Source organism: Acanthochromis polyacanthus, chromosome 9, assembly GCF_021347895.1.
Source record: "Acanthochromis polyacanthus isolate Apoly-LR-REF ecotype Palm Island chromosome 9, KAUST_Apoly_ChrSc, whole genome shotgun sequence".
In the NCBI taxonomy this organism is placed as follows: domain Eukaryota; kingdom Metazoa; phylum Chordata; class Actinopteri; family Pomacentridae; genus Acanthochromis; species Acanthochromis polyacanthus.
Window position 1 is genome coordinate 34269130 of NC_067121.1, and position 21048 is coordinate 34290177.

Consider the following 21048-nt stretch of genomic DNA (forward strand, 5'->3'; position numbering starts at 1 on the left):
CTGCTGCTGACCTTCCTCCAGCCCTCCGCTTCCAGCTCCCCTTTTCCACCAGTCAACTCTGCATCGCCCTCACTATACTTGTTATGCAATCTACATACTGTTTGAATTTTACTGCTAGCTATATATGTAGTACCGTATATTTAATGTCAGAGCCTTACATCATAAGAGTAAACTATGAGTCAGTTTTCAATGTTAGCTTATACTTTGTGTCACATATCTTATCATACATGTATCCAAATGTGTGTTGTACTTTCCTTGCTTTCCCACCCCTCCCTCTCCTCCCATCACCCCCCCCCCCCCCCCCCCCTCCCCTTGCCCTCCTCTGTCCCTCTCAACCCGCCCGGCCAGCAGGCAGATGGGTCCCCCTATATAGAGCCGGGTTCTGCTCGAGGTTTCTTCCCTGTTAAAAGGGTGTTTTTCCTTGCCACTGTCGCCTTTGTGCGTGCTCTGGGGGTCAGGCATATGGGTTCTGTAAAGCGTCTTGAGACAATTTGACTGTAATTGACGCTATATAAATAAAATTGAATTGAATTGAATTGAAATGACCAGACAACCTGCTGGGTGGTCTGTGTAACACTTTACATTTCTTGAATTGGCTAAATAATAACCATTGATTATCTATACACCGCTTAATCCTCATTAGAGTCGCATAGGTGCTGGAGTCTAACCCAGCTGACTTGGGGCAAAGGCAGGGGACACCCTGGACAGGTCACCAGTCTATCACAGGGCTACATATACAGACATACAATCACACTCACATTCACACCTACGGGCAATTTAGAATAATCAATTAACCTCAGCATATTTGTGGACTGTGAGAGGAAGCCGGAGTACCCAGAGAAAACCCACACATGCACAGGGAGAACATGCAAACTCCATGCAGAAAGATCCCAGAAAGGCCGGGACATGAACTAGGGATCTTCTCGCTAACCACTATGCCACTGTACACCCCGCTAAATAATATTTTATCCTAAATAAATCAAGTGAAAATAAGTTTGAAACTACTGCACAAATAGAAAAGTTGCTCTCAGTTTATTTTTTTAATTGTTCATATTTTGGTTGCTGCTTCAGAATTTTAAGTTTTGGCCAGAAATCTTGAAAATGGCTCAATAGTTAAAACTGTATTGTTGTACTTTTGTTAGAACTGTACTATATGTTGTGCAATAAATAGTGCATCTAACCCTGCAATGAGGTCTTCTCTATACTATGTGCATTAATTAGTCTTGCATAGTCAGACCATTCTAGGTGGTGCTGTGTAGAATGGTCTGACTTATCATAAAAAAACAAACCTGCTCTGGTGGATGTACCCTCAAAATAGTGATAGTGGAATTCCATTTAGATGCAGGAAGGCACTGCCAAGACAATGAATAATTCACCAAAAAAAGGTTGGTGTTTCTGTAGTCAAGGGAATTTTGAATTGTGTATGAAATGTCTTTGTCCCCTGAGTCAGACGAGGCCTTAATAAACAATACGCTGCGTATAATATTATTATAATAATGTTTTCTTTGCTTCATGCAGTTTTGTGATTCATGTATTTGCCATTTAAACTCTAAAAAACAGATTTGAAATCTGTTGCTTTATGTTTAATCTGAAAAACAATAGCAGTACATTGGCTTATGAGACACGCTCACATACATCTTTAAACCCTCCTGAAACAGAGTAGCTGATGAATTATTGCTTGAGTAGATACATTATACAATGCATAAAGTGGTTGTACAACTGGATTTGTGGCTGGCTGAGGACTCCCCCAATGCAACAACCAAATGTAAACTGTGAAAAAAAAAAATTGAGAGACAACTATCCATTTGTGAAATCAGCAATAAAATAGACAATGAGAAATTTAAGCCTGTTTCTTTGATTTCATTCATTTTTATCATGCAAACTGAAGAAAGAATTGCTTCCTGTTACGTGGACTGTGGGTTAGTGTAACTGGATATTTCCTGCTCATGCCAAACTGCATCACCGTTGTGGATTTAGGTAGTAGCTGACCCCTGCGCTCTGAACATTTTCCTGCAACTGAGTTCCTACTCAGCATGAACGGAGATACAAACATTATTTTTGGTGTTATCTGGCAGGTCTTATTTATTTTCGTGAACTCAGATTCATAGAATGCGCACAGGCTTTTAGCAAAAGCACTACAAACATGGCCTCACTGCACTCTGAGGAACGAAGGAGCGCATTACAAAAAATATCTCTGACGATACAAACTGATGCTGGTTAACAGATAAAAAATATTTTCGTGTTTCCCCCCTCAGGGAGGAAGTCCAGGTTAGACAGAAACATACAGACTGCTGAAGTCGCAAATATGCCTCATTACTGAACACTTAGAGGGAAAAAAATGATAGATGGATTTCTGAGTGGCTGTTGCATATTTTGGTCGCTATATTGTAAAAAATATTACTTAACAAGACTGAACTCTCACATCTCTAATGTTTGCTGTTTCTGCTGCATATTCTGTATTTTAAATAGCAGCATTCTTGCTTTATGTTCTACAAGCTCTGACATTTTTTTGCAACCCCATTGATCTCACTGAAAGCTAACCAAATCCAAAGCCCCCTGTCGCTGCTCTGTTACACCGAGTATTTTTAGTCTTAATCTCACCAACAGGCAAACAGCCACCCCTAAGTGGACTAAATTTCAAAGCTCTTACGACTGTGAATTCATAGCAGTGTTTTTTAATGTACAACCCCCCCCCCCCCCACACACACACACACACACACACACACACACACACACACACACAAAACAGCGCTGTCACATTGTTTACCTGCACTCACTTTCCTCGTTGTCCTCCGCAAACCTCTCGTCTTCTGGGAGTTATCTTCTGTCCATAGTCTGCTGCTGTATTCTCTCCCAAGAGGAGGTTAGCACCTGCTGTCAGTATATCACTGAAACGGAGGTAGAGACAAAGCTGAGGACGCAGGCGGGAAAGGTAGTCATACATTAACAGACGAAAACTCCCGCTGCTTTTCACCTCCTCACACCCTGACAGGCCTGCTTTTATCTGCTCAGGTTCAAGGCGAGGACGGGAGCTGCTTTGCGGGGCTTTGCACTTAAAAACTTACCCTGTTGGCCCTTTCTGAGGACAGGCCCGGCTCACCTCCTGCTGCCTCCACCTCTACACCTTCCATCCTCTCCTTTCACTCCACCTGCAAGCGTTCCACCAAGCATCCTCTATTCTAGAGCTCGCTTTTGTTAACTCCATGCATAATTCCTTTTCTCTTCTCTCCTGGTGTGAGGCAGCGTTCCCTTTCTTCCTTTTGACTTCACTCCGTCCAGAGAGGCAGTCCCCAGAGCTTTCTTTTCATTTCCTACCGGTGCGGATGTAAGTGTGTGTTTTCAGGGAATTTTTTTTGTTTGAGAGTGCAACTTAATGAATTTGAGATGCTGCTACGAATGAGGCTTTGTGAGTACAGGCATTTTGTGTGCGTGTGTGTACACACAAGTAAACCAATAAATATTTTTTCACAGAGAATGTTTTGTCAACAGGGCTTGAAGTCACACAGCATGTGAGTGTTGATTCCTTGTTGTGAGGAGGGTAAGCGTGGACGTGCTGCTGCCGGGTCAGTGTTTGCCTGTTTGGCAAGAGGAAAGAAAAAGCGGACAGACAGCACGCAAGCAGAGGAACTGTAATTAAAAGTTTTGCTCTTGTTAAGTTGGTGACAGCTCGCAATTGATGATGAGGGTCTCCAATACTTAAGAAACATTTGGGCAGGATTGAGTCCATAACAGGAAGATTATCAACATATTTATGATCTCATTTGAGCATTTTATTGAGAACCATGGTTTAGGTGTAGAAAACTTACAAATAAATACGGTGCAGTGAGTTCACAAAGGTTTAAGATCTCAGATTGTACCACACTTGTACATTTTCTAAAACTTTAATTAGGAAGCGAGAGCCCCCTGGAGCTACTAGCTGCATCTCCCTCCCATCCTTATTTACTCTGCTTGAAATCATGGTACCGTATGTTAAGGCTATGGGTGAAATCCTCATACTGATCCACGAGGCTGAAAACAACACTTTCGCCGTAGTACATTATAAAACTCTAATGAGGAAATATGAGCTCCCTCGTGCTTCAAACTGGAGCACCCAATTATCCTCACTTACTGCTGTACAGGCCGATGCACCCAGGGTAATGGCATAACAATCGCTCTCCCCCAAAGGTGCCGGGCACAATGTGAAAGGCTGTGACATCGATCAATACATTACAGAAGTGCCTCGACTGTGTTCTGAGAGAAATCTCCCGCTTGAAAATAGTGTTCAAGATAAAAAGAATCATAGAATAAAACCGCGTTTATTCAACTTTGCTTCCTCAAAGTTAAACTTCACACCGACAGAACCTCCCACGCGAAAATGTTATAAATTTGTGCTCAGCTGGCGACAGTGCTGTGTTGATATTCTGCCCTGCATTCCGCCACCTGCCCCAGGCTTGTTAACAAGGTGCCCGTGGCAATGATTGCCTGGCCATCAAACTCCCAGCTGATAAGTTCCTCTGGGAGGAGAGAGGAGCTCTGTCATTGAATTCACCCTGATCGCCTCCTCATGCTGTACATTTGAGATAACGCTCAGCCAAACCCGGCCTCACATCCACCGGAGAGGCCCTCTGTGACGTTCATATATAAATTATTCTGTAAAATCTCTCCAGCATTTGCAGAGCTCGCCTCTTGTAACGAGCAGATATATCCTATTTGCTACATTTTTATCATTTGACGACTAGATTTAAATGCACAATTACGATGCTGTAGCCTACCGTCAAGATGGTAGCCAGCGAGACACCTGTCACTTCAAATGCTGCAAGGCCGAGGAAGGAGATTGGCTGATTGATTGAAGCCGGAGTGCACCGAGGATGAGGGACGGCAGTGACAGGCCCGTGATTGACACAGATGAGAGAGAGGAAAAGAGGATAGAGGCAAACAGTGGAGAGGACGGGGATACTAAAACAATAGCAAGTTAAAGTGAGAGGATAGAGGGAGATTTACTGCGATAGGCCAAAGTAGAGACAGGTGGTGAGTGGGAGAGGTGGGAAAAAATAAAAAAAGGACGCAGATGAGGGGGGGGGGAGGGTGGATAATCTTTTTATTTTTCCCTTTACTGTTCATCAAAAGGGTGTGCTTAGAGAAAAGAGATCCTGAAGGAAAGAGAGGGAGCTGAGGAGAAGATGAGAGAGGAAAGGGGGTGAAAAGTATTCCAGGAGGAACATCCCAACTTCAGTCATGCCCCAGTGAATGTGCTGACAGGGTCTGTCTGCGCCACAGCGGAGCAAGTGTCATACACCCAGACAAAACCACACCACGCTGCACAGGACAAGATGAAACCGCCACTGCTTAATCCATTACACCCAAGTTTCCCAAACTGTACAAACGTTAAATGCAGTTTTGCAGAGTTTGCGACTTTTGTCCACAAAAATATGGGAAACTTCGACACACTACTTTGGACACGTATTTTTTTTCTTTTTCTTTTTTTTTTTAACCAGAAATAGTGGTTAGGCTCTAAAACTATTGTATTATGTAGCCTTGAAAAAAGACAATAATCCCACTGAATACCCCCTGTTGTGTTTTTCTAGGCTGGAACACAGATAAGGAAAGTTAGAGTATGTCTTTTGAACAATTACAACTAATTTATATTCTTAGATGGGCGGATAAGAAGAATTACTTTTTCATCAAGGGGTTACTGAAATCGACATGGAAATAATTTAGTTCATTCAAGGAAAAACAATAATTGTTGGTTGAAGGATTTGGAGAAAATAGCTAACTGTGATTGTTTCTCTGTGATATGATTGCAGTTTAAAATTACATTATTATCTGCAATTTAAACTTAGGACTGCATAGTTTTAACAAGAAATGTTTGTATCAAGCATACTGACAAATTAAGTTTGTTTCTGTACGAATGGATTTTGTTCAGATAAGGCTGCTGAAATCCTCCCAGGGTTCACACCAGTTACTTGATCGGAAATACCAGCTTCTAATTAGTGTTTCATTTTTGATGATATTTTCAAAGACCCCTACCGGTGAAAATACACTTTTTTACCTTGTTAAGATGTCTATATAACGTTTTTTTATATGCTGAAAGACAACAACATGGCTGAGCATTGGCTCCTTGAAACTGTAGAGTGCTGTCGACAGTCTCAAAAACAGATTCAGACTTTTGGGGTTACATATGCAACAAACCTCAGTCAACTTGCTACATGGGCTTCCTGTACAACTTTTCTTCGTCTTCAGAATTGGTTTCTCGCTCAAACATGTATGAGTGGCTGAATTGCCGCACATTACAACTTGCCATTGTGTAGCGCAGAGTAGTTTTACAGTGTTTGAGCAAAGCTGATGTGCTTGAGACGCAATGAGCAGTGGTTGGAGAGAGCAAGAGGGGCTCTACAGATCCACACATTGTAGAGGAAGTAACACTGTAGAGTTATGTCTAAGCCATTTTACGGCAGGAAGGGATTCTTTTCATGGAAACATATTCACAATACGGAACTTTGATACACATAGGGGAGTTTTAGGGGTTAAATCAACAACCAGAGAGGGGTTTTAAGAATTAAGCACATGGAGTTTGAAAGATGTGGACATTTACCACTGAGATTAGATGTCTAATTAAAGAATCCACTGACTTATTATGGGAAATGTAGAATGCTTATAGAAACTAACTGCTGAGATTTGTCAGTCTCCACTGCATCGATTTTGACCATTGTTTTTAGCGTCTTTCTTATGTGGGTCCTCCAACGTAATGGATTGCCAAATAGCTCCCAATAAAATTGGAGTTTCCTGAATTACACATGCATATGCCTGCACACACAGTAGTAATGGAAACATTTTTATGTTAATGCAATCTGGCACATAGTCACATTATTGACTTGTCAGATGCGTAGGCTGATGTTACTGAAACACTACTGAAGGGTGCCTGCTCTTATCTTAAAACAAGCACAGTGATTGATATCTGACATTTCGATTTGGCGTAGGATTTCCATTTGAGGCTTGAGTGCATGAGAGACATGCTGAGAGTGTGAGGCGGAAGCGTGAGGAACCTTTTAGATCGCTTGAGGCCTTGGATGCAATAAAGTGCATCTACATCTACAACTCACATCTGCATTGACATTCTAACTGGCTGATCAAAGGACAATATCAAACCAGCCAATTAATCATGCATCAAAGTGATATGGAGCTCGTCTCATGTCGTAGCTGCTGTCTTTTTTGCACAGCAGTCAGAAATCCTTGACAGTCGTCGTTCCCATTAATAAATGCTCAGAGCGTTTTCGAATAAGTGTTATCCTATCTCTTTCCATGTACAATAGTATAATGATAACTTTGTCCCCGTCTATCTTAAAGATGTAAGGAAAAAACACTTGGGTCATTATGAAGGTATAAATGGAAGTGTGTTCTGGGCCTTAAAAGCCCTTTGTGCTTGTGAAAATGTGATTTCCGCACCGTTAAAAGGTCTGTCCTGCTTGTCTGTGCGTTCTCCTACCTGTCTGTGCGGCTCTACTTTTAATTAACGCAGTGCAATGATTAAAGTTTTAACTTAATTATCTTTATCTTTTCTCTCAGGGTGTTCAACCCTCCGTGGGAAACTGAATGAGACGGTTCGCGAGAGGAGCGGGGAAAAAGCAGCAGAGAGAGGCTTGGTGAGATAGAGGAAGATATTAGGCAGCGTGAAAAAAAGAAGAGAGAAGCCGTGACTGACACCTGCCCTCCAGCTCAGTGTGAAGGGCACAGAATGGGAAAGTGAGAGGAGGGGCATGAAGAGAGGGAAAACAGAAGAGAGAATGAAGACAACCGGAAAACAAGATCTGCCTCACAGCAAACCTTCCTCAAATTAGGACATCTCACCACAAGACAAGATGATTACAAGAAATCTGCTTCTATTGGTTTCCCTTTGCCTGTGGGAGGGGCTTGTCAGAGGTGCCTCGGCCAGTAAGATCGTACGGAGGAGGGGAGTGGGCGGATCGCACACGGTGAAGCTAGGGGAGAGCCGAACCGTCGACCAGTGGGATGCGAGTGTGGATTCGAATGCGATGCCTGTGGTGACTCTTAGAAACCTGATTAGTCATGAGCAGGCGAGTGACTCTGGATCTTTTTCTTACTCCAAGATATTACAGAGTCATCCTGCTTCATCAGTAGCTAACAAGGAGAGACAAGCTTACAAGCCCAAACGAGAGGTCGACTCTGTCAGTAAAAAAGAAGTTACTCAGCACACGTTAGCCACTAACAAGGAGTTAAACCAGGATGTGAGGAAAGTTAAAAACAGCACCAAGAATGCTGAGATGTCCAAAACAGGGAGGTCAGAGAAAACATTTGCAATCCATCACAAGCCAGATCTACACTCCAACAAAACCAGGTTTAAGTCAGGCTCCAGATCCAGGAGCAGACCTGATTCGGGTGTCCACACTACAGGTGTACCAGGAAAAGGTTTCAGCGTGGATTCAAACCGTAAGCTGAACCTCACTGGCAGCTATGGCGTGCTGAAGCTGCTGTCGAAGGAGAATCTAGTCAGGATTGTCAATTCCCAAATGCAGAGTGTTCCCAGCCTGAGCTTTCCAAGCAAGGGCAGCCGGAGCAGGAAGAGAGATTTGATTGACGTTAATCACGGACAGTTAGAGGCTCAGAAAGTGCCGAGACAAGATACGGCTGTCACTCAGTCTCACACTGGATTTGATAATCAGACTGCATTTCCTTATGTGAGCCCAGTCACCACTCCAGATCTTAATCGGGACCACGGCGCCGACACTCGTATTAATCCGCTAAGTGAAGTCAAGCCAGCTTTAAGTAAAGGGCAGGACAACTTGGGAACACAGGGCTCAGATAGTGACGATAACAAGAGCAAACACCTCGTCCGTTTACTGTCAACGCCTCACAGCGAGGTCAGTCTTAGCCCCGAGAAGGAAGTAATGATCAGCCGAACAGAACCACCATTTACATTGACAAAACATCTCCCTGCGTATGTTCCCTCTGAAACAAATGAATCTCCTCCGTCTGTGCTGACAATGCAACCCCTGGGAGTGAGACTGGGGAACAGAGCAGCAGATTCCCATAGAGACCCATTAACAGAGTCAGCTCACACTGCTCAAACAGAACTCAGCACAGCTCAGTACCCTGCAGATGAAGACAACAAACTCGTCAACAGCAGTCATGTCCTGAGGCTCCACCCTGCTCCCGAATGGAACCACGGTACAAAAGACGCTGAGATGCAAGCTGTCGATCCAGAAAATGAAAAGGGCCTCGTGTTTGAGGAAGCGGAGTCGGAGGTGGAGGAAGGGGAACGCATGGAGGGGAAGGGGCCAAGATCTCGTAGCAGGAGGAGCTGGATCTGGAACCAGTTCTTTGTGATCGAAGAATACGCCGGGCCTGAACCTGTGCTCATCGGACGGGTAAGGAAAAAGAAAAACTTCATTTATCATTTACAAGGGCTGTGAACTATTTTATGAATGTTTTATGAATATTTAAGACACTGTTACAAGTCTTTTACATGGCTTATTTAACCTCAGGTCCCGCACTCAGGTACACATCTTATGCAAGAGATGATTAGCATAATTTAACCCACAGTCACGCTCTGAGTTTCTTTGTACACTGTTATAAACCCGCAATTGGAAATGATTTACATTCCTCCCGGTGTGAACTGGTGCCTTCCAGGTAGCCGTAAAAACTTCAATGAATCAATGGCGTGCTGAGGCGCAAGAAAAGCCCCAGATCCCGTCTGCCCAAGGGGCTTGTCATGATCACCACCAATCTGCACGCGCCAATGGGAATTGACATATCCAGGAGAATTAATGGCTTTACTTTTTCCTTCCACCATTGATCCTCCCCCCAGGACAGAAAGCAAGAGTCGTCCGAGTGTTCCCTCATTTCCCTGTAGGTCAGGCCTGTCAGCTCTCCTCCCTCCTGGTCAGAGGTCTGCAAGGTCCCGCTAATGCTATTTCATTCAGACTGATTTACGCTTGCTTTGACAGGATTTATCACTGCATTTTCCCTCGGCTCAACACATACAGGCCTGTAGTCCTATTGCGCTGCTCTGCAGTTTATTAAAATCATTGACGGGGCACGGCACACACCCTCCCCTCTTCTTTGAAAGGGTGAGCAGATGAGCGTGTGGGAGGTCACGTTGGCTGGACAGAAGGTGTCTCGGAGCCCTGCACTGTAATGGCTACGCTCTCAGCCCTCAGCATGCGCCAACTGTCTCAGTACCCAGCTGCGGTAGATGAGCTAATTTATAAGCCTGTGTGGCCAGTTTGCTGAGCAAATGAATAGTAATGATCCCTGTGTGACTGCTGCAGGCTGTTGGAAGCCACAGAGTAAGAAGTTGGTGTGTGGATGTGTGAGCGCTCAAAGTTGGGCTGGTGTTTAAGAGCTCCGGCGCAGCGGGAGGCGCCTCGCACTTGATAGATAAAAAGGCCCAAATTGCTTTGTGTTTTTAGGTTTTAATATGCAGGTGCACACAGATGGGCAGGACCCTCCAGGCTTTATGTGCATCCTCCCTGATGTTAAGCCAACATTTAATTTGGCTATTTTTGCCTTTGTGCTATGACTGATGGAGGTCTGAAGTGAACACTATGAAACACTGTTAGTGGGCGCGGAGAAGATGCAAGAGCCAACGGTCCAGCTTACAGATGGCACCGCGTGTAAAGCCATTAGTGCCAATCTGCTGTGTCAAGCAGGTATTTATGCCAGCACATTGTATGGCACTCAAGGAGGGAACAATGCCAGACCACACACACATGCCCATATGATAGCGCTGACACTTGGAGTACACCCAAAATGCTATTGTGACTGTATTTGTGTGTGTGTGTGTGTGCTGGGTTAGAGATTCGTATGATTAGTACCCTACTGTATTAGACAGTGACGGCACATACATGAATAATGCTCTTATAGATTTTAATACGCTTATGAATTTTTAATCTCCTGCTCTGCTCCAGTGTAGGGCGGCACTATAGGTAGAGAGATCAATGTGGACATGCTGCCTTGTTTTTTATTTTTAAATTCTATCGGGACACTGATTGTGCTTTAATGGAGAGAGCTATAGTGGAGAGCGTGAAGAAATTGACTGTACAGGCCGCAGCAGCTCCGCCTGCCAGATCTAGCACAGTCCAAAATCAGGCTGAGTCAGCTGCAAACACTGTTGTCCGTTGACTCACAACACGTGTCTCGCCTAAAGTCAGCCATACAGTCTTCGTGCACACTTAGACACCAGTCATCCGAAGGTGGGGTTGTGCAGTTAACAGCAGGCTCTCTATAAAAATCCGCCTTCTAACATTGATTTATGCCGTTTTTTTTGTTTTTTTTTTGCATGTGTGTGTGTGTGTGTGTGTGATCTCGGACAGTTTAGTCAGAATAAATCTCCACTAAAGCTGGAAACAAGAGCCAAGACTGTAATCTGTGATGTCAATGGGAAACAAAGGCTCTGCTGCTGAACTGAAAATGAATTAGGGAGCAACTTTGTGGACGCAGCACCCTCAGTGTAATTCTCCATGGAAATTTCTAAGCACTTCCTCTGATTTAAAACTCTCAGAAGCTCTATCAAAAAAAAACAACCAGATAATCTCTTATTAAATTTTGAAAAGAGCAGCCGGTGAGCCACCTGCTGCCAATCGGCTGTTGTTGAACTGACCCTTGACACGTTTTCTTACTGTTAAAGATCGAAGTTTTTGTTGACTGTGGCATCTTGTTTTTGGAGGGTTGCTCAGGTTTGCAAGAGTTGCCGAAAAGGGCACGAAACATTTTCAGCAGAGAATTGTCTGACTCAGTTTTGTGCTCTCTATCAACACGCTCGCTCTCTTTATCTCTCTCTGACACACACACACACACAAACTCACACACACGCACACACACACTCACACACACGCACACACACACTCACACACTCTCACAACACAGGCGTTGTTACTATATTTTCTCACGCTGGAGTGTCTCTGCCCCATGATTGTGAATTTAATTGATGCTGTCACATGGTCTGTAATGGGGTTTCAAGTGATTGCAGAGGCAGTGTGAAAGAAACACAGATTTTTCTTGAGGAGAAAAGGCGCCTCAGCAGAGCTGGGATTAAAAAAAAACACTCCTTTCTGATTAGCTTTTCTTCTCCCCTGACTCTGCTCTTGAAATGCAAACTCCCTAACTCCTCGCGTGGGGAAAAAACGTGACATATAGCGGTTTCTTATTTTCTGTTAGGAAATTCTATCTTGGCCTACCTCACCTTTTATACCAACTTAAGTGCGCGAGCTACCTGGCATGTTGGGGAATGTGCATATCCAATGCGCCATCGCAACAGGAAATGGACCTAGGCGATCATCATCATTAGCATATCATTAACATCATCATGAGCATGCATAATTCATCGTTAATGAAATATGTCGGGATTTCACATTATTTTCTACACATGAAACCACCATCTCACTAAGAATAATCTATAACATGTAGACATCAATGTGAAGCAGTGATTAAATCATTTTAGCCTCTGACACGTGAAACAATAGGATCAATTCCCACAGTAGCGTATGCTTAGCATTCTCATTATGCGGAATCATTCATTAACATTCGCTGAAGAAAATTGCTCTGCAAAATGCGGTTAAAAGATTCCCCCTGCCTGAGGGCATCTAAAGATATATAAATAACCCAGTTACTGACCGTTCTGTTATTGATAAGTCCTGCTCCTCTGTGCAGCGCCTCTGGATGCAACGTGCGCACATGCGATATTGCAGAAGCGCTCGCAGGAAATCGTCAAGTGTGATGCAAGGACGGGAAGGAGGTTGTCAGAGGAAGTTAAGTGCTGGGGTGCAGGTTTTTCTCTAATGCTCACTCTAGCAAAGCCTTCTTATAATTAGCTACCAGCTAGTGGTTGAAAATAACTAAATGCATTTACTCAACCGCAGTTTACTAAAGTAGTATTTCTCTCTAATGTTGCTTTATACTCCACCACATGCATTTCACAGAACAAAAGCTATGACGATGAAATTTAATATGACCTCTATTTACGGCATGCGCTTATTCTGCTAGAGTGATTTCATGTATTTGCACTTATTAGATACATTTTTGTTTACATTTTCAGTGGCAGAGTTCTTCACACTGGATTCAAATGAGTCAGTTTGTATCGTTGTGACCAGCGTGAGATCATTACTCACTTTATGGCGGCGCAGAAACTAATATCTCTTTTTTTTTTGCTTGGCAAATCTCTGTAGGCCACATAGCTTTACTGGTCACTTACTTTTATCGCTCGCTTATGCAGACATGACTGCCATGTAGAAGTACACCATGGGGACTCATATGTAACATGCATAATGAGCTTTTTATGTAACAGATTAAAAAAAAAAAAAAATAGAGGGATTGTTCAAGCTGTGCTGTTTTTAACTCTGTAAACTCCAGGCTATTTCTGGGTGGTTTTTTTTCTTTGCTCCTGTCACATTTCTATTTACTCGGTGTTGATTTTGCACTGCAATATAAAGTTCTACTCCCTAAGAAAACAGCACAACCACGGCTGAAAGCAGAGAACTCAGAAATCTCTATTGTGCAGCATTACAGTGTTTTTTTTTTCAAACATTATATTTATTACTGAGAGCGATATTGCAGAGACACAGCAAAGTGAGAAAGCGAGACGGATTTGACATTCAGAAAATGGCCATGAGCTGGAATCAAGCAAGGTCTTTAGCCGTTGGGGTGAACAGTCAATCAGGTGAGCTATCAGTGCACCTCAGTATAAAAAATGTATAATGTCATCAATCATTAAAATAATAAAAAAAAAATGGAATGTGAATTTCTTTGATTATTAATTTTTGCAAAAATGGAAAAAAAAAACAGAAGTCAGCACGTGCAGCATTTGTCTAAGTGCCCGATATTTTTACCAAAAAGGAGAGAAAATAGCAGCTGTACATACTAAAGATAGTTTGCTGTTTACATTTTCAATTTGTCTCCAACAAATCTTTAATGTGCTCCGTTAAAACACAGCCTACAGTTCAACCAAGAAGTATCTGAATCGTGTTGTCACGCAGGCTGGACCCAAATATCCGAATATTCGGTCATTGTGATGGTATCTGAATATTAATTTTGACATCCAAATGCTCAGAATAAACCCCCTTCCCCTTCCCCTGTTGTCACCACCACCATCACCACCGAGTAGCATTGTTGGCTAGCTGTATCACAGGGACCTACCAACGCTGACGTCATGCGTCACTTCGTCAGTGTTTGTACACAGAAGATGCAAAAACTGAGATGTCCATGCTAATGCTAACCATTAACTGGGCCTGAATATCTGGAGCCCAGAAATTGGTATTCAGACCTGCCCTAGTTGTCATGTTGGCTGCAGCTGAGTTTGTAATGGCAGCAGAGTTTTTTTTTGTTTGTTTTGCAGAATTTGGTTTATTTTTTTGGATTTTTTAAAAGTCATCTATAATACAGTGATTTTGATCAAATATTGCTATATTTGGCTTAGATTTGGTTGTTTTTTCCTATGGAGAAAGTAACATGATTACTTCATGGATCGATGGTTCTTCCTGTTTTTACATTTTTCTTGGTTTATTAGTTCGATTTTGGCAGTATTTTAAAAATGGCATGCCTTTCAAACCTTTTGGCGGGCTTTGAGGTTCAGGGCTCAATTGATGTTATTTAAATGTAAATTTCATAAGAATTGGATGTAATATGCTTCACTATCAGTTGTGTGGGGTGGCCGGAATTTAATCCCTTAAGCTTCAGTGTACCGCCGGCGGTACACCTACTAATTTGGATAGGAATTTCAAGAATGTCCGACGGCTGCAAACACGATTATACAAACACTATACGCCGATGGAAAGCTTAGATTCTCATGAATCCGCCGGTATAAACCACTTTCAGATGCGATTACCACAGCGGGTGAGAAAAACACATTTGTCCGACAAAAGCAAATATTCATCCATCCGTTCTCTATACATGGCTTCAACGCACACAGCGCGACTCACATTTCCGGGTTTATTATTACACACAAAAAAAAGATTCCACAAAAAACGGCCATAATCCAACCTTTTACATCCAGATGACACAAGCCAGTAAACTATTTTGTCCAAAACATGTCCTGAAGTCGGTATAAAATCCCCGAATCGGTCGTTTTCAAGGAAATGCACCTCCCGATGCGCGTCCAATATTCCCCGTATTTTTCGTAATTTTTTTAATTTAAAAATAGAATATTAGCGATTTTTTTGTACTGAAAACGGCTGGAATTGACTGAAGCTTAAAGGGTTAACACAGGGGGACATGGCCACCTTTAGCTCCACCCCTGGTCTGCACACACAGAAAGCTTTGCACTGGACCAAATCAGAACTCAACCTGTCAGACTTAAAGCACATGTTACAAATAGTATACTGGTACTTCTGTCAAAAGTCTCATTTTTCAGTTTTATTCATGATGCAGTATTTTGACACTGTGCTATTCCTACATGCACTTAACGATATAACACGTGTATACCTCTTTCACTGCTGTTTAATGTTAAATTCTCTCCTCTGACGTCTGTAGAAGTAAAAAGCACACCAACACTTGTAGATTCTAAATACATATTTGTGTCAAGAATGGGTTAAAATCCACACTGTGTTGGTACACAAACACATCACAAAGCACAGAAACCTTGCAAGTTATAAATAACAGTAGTCAGATAAAAGAGTCCCTCCTGAAACTGAAGGAGGAGGGCAAGAGGAAGGAGGCACGAAGCCAAACAGACAAAATGTAGCAAATAACAAGAGTGTGATGGTGCCAATAGGAGGGCCAAGACCAACACACACCTCCTGACAAGGAAATCATCAATAACGATAAAAAAAACCCTCTTTGCAAACAGCTCTGTGTTTTCATGTGCTTCCACTCTTACTCTCCCTGTAGAAATCATTTAGCCTCCGGGTCCGAACACAGCAGGGGCGAGACAGCAATTAGAGAGTGACTACAGTGCAGGAATGAGGGAGAAGAGAAGGAGGAGATAACAAGGTAAGGGAGAGCGAGATTACAATACAGGACAGAGATGGGATGATGTGAGAGGAAAAGGCGAAAGGGGAACAGAGAGAGGGGTTAAAAATGAAAGGAGATATACGATACAGCAAGACCCGTGTTAATGGCATGGTGATATACAGAGCAGAAGGGCGAGAAGAGAAAAAAACTGAGAGTGGTGCAAAGTGAGAAAAGGTTAATGGTTTACAACTGGCAGAAGGGAAGAATGTGTTACAGGGAGAAAAAAGAGGAGGGGAAGGACTGGTAGATCACACGCCTTTCTAAAGCTGACCTCGCAGCCCATCGAGGCCCGAAGCGAGTCGGAGAAAGACAGACTGCAGAGAAAGAGAGGGTTATGAAAAGAGGCAGCCGGGAATCCAGGCCATCAGCGCAGGGACGTGCCAGGTTTACATGAAGGAAAATACAAGAGAGTTGGGGAAAAGGAGAGAGAGTGAGAGAATTGAGAAAGCAGTTAAATACCATTTTATTGCAAGCCCCTGTGGAGGCCACATTTAAATGTGTTTCTGTGCTGAGTGGGTGCAGGATCACATAGAGAAAATAATAGACGGGATGACTGAAGGAACAAGCTTACGAGGGGGAAGAGAAGAGGAAGAGAAGAGGAGAAAGCGTGGAGTCTATTAAAGATGGAATTCAAAGGAAACACAGTGGGTCTTTCTCTCCTTTACTTCCAATCTCCCTTCTCTCTTTATGCCTGTGTTTCATCTCGGGATAATGTCGAACAAATCAGCAAAGCAAGTATCTGAATTTAAAGCGTCGTTCTACCGGATGTGAGGATGGCAGTATTTTTATCTGTGAGACTACATGAACCTCTTAGAATACATCTACACCATTTTCAACTTAATATGAAAATACATTTGTAGATAACCCTGGAAATGTGTGTGTGTGTGTGTGTGTGTATAACCTCTAACCACCCAAGGTAATAAAATAACATGAAATAAAGCACAAATTGGAGTTGGAGCCGTTTCATCGCCTGAGGTTGGCCCATCAAGGAGCACCGTGTCAGTGGTGAGAAACACAGCGAGCGTTTAAGCGTCGAGCTGGTGTATCGTAGACGGTGTGTGAAGCGAAGAGGCTGTGCAGGAGTCAAATTCATGATTATGCATCGCCCAGTGTGAGCTCTTTGACCGTGACCTTGAGCTAATATTTATGCTTTGGCCTGGACCGTGCACTCCACTTCTCCCGGTGGCCCTGAAGGGGCTGGAAGTGAAGGAGCCGAGGGCAGAGGAGGCCGAAGAAGACCAAAAGTCACATGACAGACAGAAAGCAGCAAAAGAGGAGGAAAATGCCAGGTGACACCACTAACCCTGTTATGAATATGTCAGCTGTAACTGAATTCAGTGAGCGGCGGCCAGTCATCCACATTACAGTTTATTATGAATTGATGTCCAATCTCAACTTGAATTTTACACTGTTATACCATAACATGAACACGTTTCCAATATTAAAGCATTCAGTCAACAATACTGAGGCATTTGCAGTAATCAGTGTGGAGCACTGCCATGTTCACTTTAATGCTGTTGTAAATTAGGTTGTTGGGTAAGTTTCTGTGCTTTGAGATTCAGTTTTCTTGGATTAGATTCTCGGACTAAATGCAGTGAAGTTGCATTAGTTGGTGAGCGGAGGGACGAATACATTGTCATGCAATGCTGTAACACGGCTTTGTTTACATTCTGCGGTTGTACGCCACCTTGGATTGTGCTACGTTCACTAACTTTTGCCCTTCATTATGGCTCCCAAGTGTAAGTGAGACTCTTCTGATGGCAGTGCTTTGAAGAAAAGGAAAGCCATATTCATGGAAGTGAAATTAGATGTCATAAAATGTTCAGAATGAGTGTGTGAGACTTTATCTCGTTCTCTGGTCGTTAACTGAACTTTCACACAGGCTACTGTGGGCTGTAGCCAACACCAAAATAAATACAAAAATCCTTCAACTTAGCTCCAGAATTAGCTGCCATTCCCAGCTCTCTCTCGCTCGGCACATACGCTCTCTCTGACTCTCAGCCAATCAGAGGTGAGCTAACTAAACATGGCACGTTCACTGACATTAGGTAAATCTTGAACTGAACAATAAACATTGAAACCTCAACATCAACAACAATATCAGTCCGTTACAATATTCTGTTACATTCTTGTAAAATGACTCATACATGCATAAAAGTCATTATTATTCATGACTTTTCTGAAGAACTGATCGATATTGTGACGCACCGTATTGGTTTGTTTACATTTTCGTCGGAGTTCTGACTTATTGCAAAAATCAACTTACGTAGATCAGTAGGAACAAAACTTTGTCGTAAGTCCAGGACCCCGTGTATGTGATTGAGAGATATTGAAAAAGGAAAATCGTGGGGTCATTGTTGAACTTTCTAGCAATGTGTTTTACAAACTAATCATCAACTTAATGTGATGATACTGCTTGACTCCGTACCACCGTCTGCTCAGCTGTGCTACGTACCCTGCTACATGTGCTGCAGACAGTGCTGAGAGTATTGTTAACAAAATTGTAAACCAAATTTGTGATAGCACAATTTCTAAGTTATACCAAGCATCCTTTTCTGCATTGTGTTCCTTAAAAGAAGAGGAAAAGAAAATGTTATTGTCATATAAGACTCAACATGGACACTAGAAGTATGAGCTGATAGTATCAGCTGATTGATATATCAGTCAGGCTCTGTTAAAGAAAATGAAATGTAAGATGGATAAATATTTAGGTTTTGAGCTTATTGGTGATTCTTAAAAGTTGTAACAAATCTAATATTGATTATAGTCGTTATGTGGATAGCCATCCAAATATACTCAAAATAACTATGCTATATTGATGTTAAGCATGCTCACTGTCTTAGTTTAGCTTGCAAATATGCTCTAATTAGGCTTCAGTGTTCCAAAAAATAACAACAAAATACGCAATTTGTCCATGCTGTCAGAGAGGACACAGCAATAGGACATCATCATTTGTTTGTGCCTTTCAAAACTGCTTCAAATCAATAATGGAAATGAAATAATGTGAGAAGAGGATACTTAAGTTCTGGCTGGGTTTCATGCAAAAAAAACAACCTGGTTATATATGGAAATGATGTGAGCTGGAATAACAACGTAATTAAGTTTGGAGAAACAGGGACTTAGAGACTTACAGACTGAAGTCCTCACCGGTAATGGAAGAACAAACAGATCCTTTAGCTCAGTCAGATTGCCAGTTCAGTAAAATAGAACTACTCAATTTTAAGTACAGGTCACTCATGAACAATCCTCATAAGTAAAAGGACTTAAGTAGCAGCAGAAAAATGTAGTTGAAGTATTAAGTAAAAGTTCTGGTGTGGTGTCCTGACTGATATATTTACTAAGCGTTGTGAGATGACATGTTGTGAATTTGCACTGTATCAATATAATTGAATTGAGCCGCAAATTAAAATATCATTTTTGACATAAGATAATTATTCCTCAAGCATCACTTTTTCAGCAGTATGTTACTTTTGTAGTTGTGGGAGAAAAGTAGAAAAAAAACAGTTCAGATACACAAATCTGTGTCAAAGTGTTGTTGGAGCCCTTCAGAATATGTTGCTCTGATCATGTCCCCTGACAGTAGTCACCTCAGTGTAAACAGCTGATGCTTTGCTCGCTCTTGGTACGACTGTTTCTAACCAGCACTAAGCACAAAGCACAGCAAATGAGGCTGATGGCAGCATCATTAGTTTTGCAGGTATTTGCAAATAAAGCATATCCTGGACTCACTGAACTGGTGATCACCATCTCTGTACAACATGTCATGATGGTGTGACCAGGTCGAGCTATTCCAGTTCACCGGCCAATCGACTGAAAAGCTGCGCTGCTCGTACGACAATAAAACAAACGTTGTTATTGGCAAATAAGATTGGGTTCATTTAAAGCTTGAAAGCTTGATTTGCGGTAAAAGCTAAATGAATTATTTCATTTGCTGGGGTGCACTGAAGCTTTCTAATAAAAACATTGATTTCTTTCGATGCTTATTCTTTATTATCTGTGCGGCACAGCTGGTGTGGGCAGCGGAGACAAGGGGAGAAAATGAAACGGCTCGGTTACAGAGGTGAGGAGGCGCGTGGCGAGGGCATGTCAGAGGAAGAGAGTGTGGTCAGCGTGAGGCGAGCAGGAGGCCGACTGAGAGCAGAGCGAGCCGGTGTTAGGTAGCAGCAGATGGGAGGCGGCGACAGAGGAGAGGGAATCTTCTGACACATGCAGGGATGCAGGTTAATTTTTTAATGCATCCCGAGAGGCATGTCAGCACAAACACACGTGCTGAGCTAATTCAACTACGGCGACACACTGTATTAATAAAGCATACATTATACACTGTGCATACATTTTTATGGTGTAATAGAGCAGAAGGCTGTTTGAGGACTCCACACACGATGTGCAACCCCTGAGCATACAATGTAATTCACAAATAATATATTATGAAATGTATTTACACTACATTGCCTCTTTTTTCTTAATTTAGATGCAGCCATCCATACTTCTTTACACAATCTCAGTGCCAACAACAAAGTAACAAACAGAGCTTGAAATTCCCTTTCATTATTGCACATTTTTCATGCTTTACAGGCATACACAAACGCACACAGACTTTTGGTTCCCAGTGGCAAAAGCCATTCCTCTTGGCAGTGGCACGCGGTGGCATATATGTGGGCGATTTGCCCTTTAAATGTACAGCAGTGAGTTAGGCCTCCAGTGGCCTTTTCCGAGCTCGTCTCCCTCGGCTAAAAATATGATGTGAAGTATACACCAGCAGAGTGGAGCACCGAAGCAATAAAACACAAACAATCATCCGACTGGCCGCCACACACATACACAGCACAACACTGCCTCTCATACATCAGCTGATTATGATAATCAAACGTGGGATTTGCATACTCTGAGGCTAAAAGCACAGTTTTGTCCTGAATAATGTATTGCGGAGGAAGAGAACAGTAGCTTGATGCATTGAACAGCTTATGGTGCTAAAGGAAAAGTCTAATAATGATGAATAATGAATGTTCTATTAGGAAGTGTGCGAGTGGGAGGAAGTGTGTGTGACAGAGGGACATTTTGCACTTGTGTGATTGTGTGTGTTGATGAGGAGGCCACACAGCATGCCCT

General features: G+C 42.6%; 1 protein-coding gene across 3 annotated transcripts in view; it reads left to right on the forward strand.

The window, feature by feature from the left end:
- The window catches only part of LOC110953274 (uncharacterized), a 182534-nt gene that overhangs the window by 52153 nt on the left and 109333 nt on the right, over positions 1-21048 (forward strand). For all 3 annotated transcript variants that reach the window (XM_051952948.1, XM_051952945.1, XM_051952947.1), the window contains exon 2: positions 7543-9362. In XM_051952948.1, the coding sequence (XP_051808908.1) occupies positions 7836-9362 (1527 nt within the window). In that variant the 5' untranslated portion in view covers positions 7543-7835. The remainder of the gene's footprint in view (positions 1-7542; positions 9363-21048) is intronic.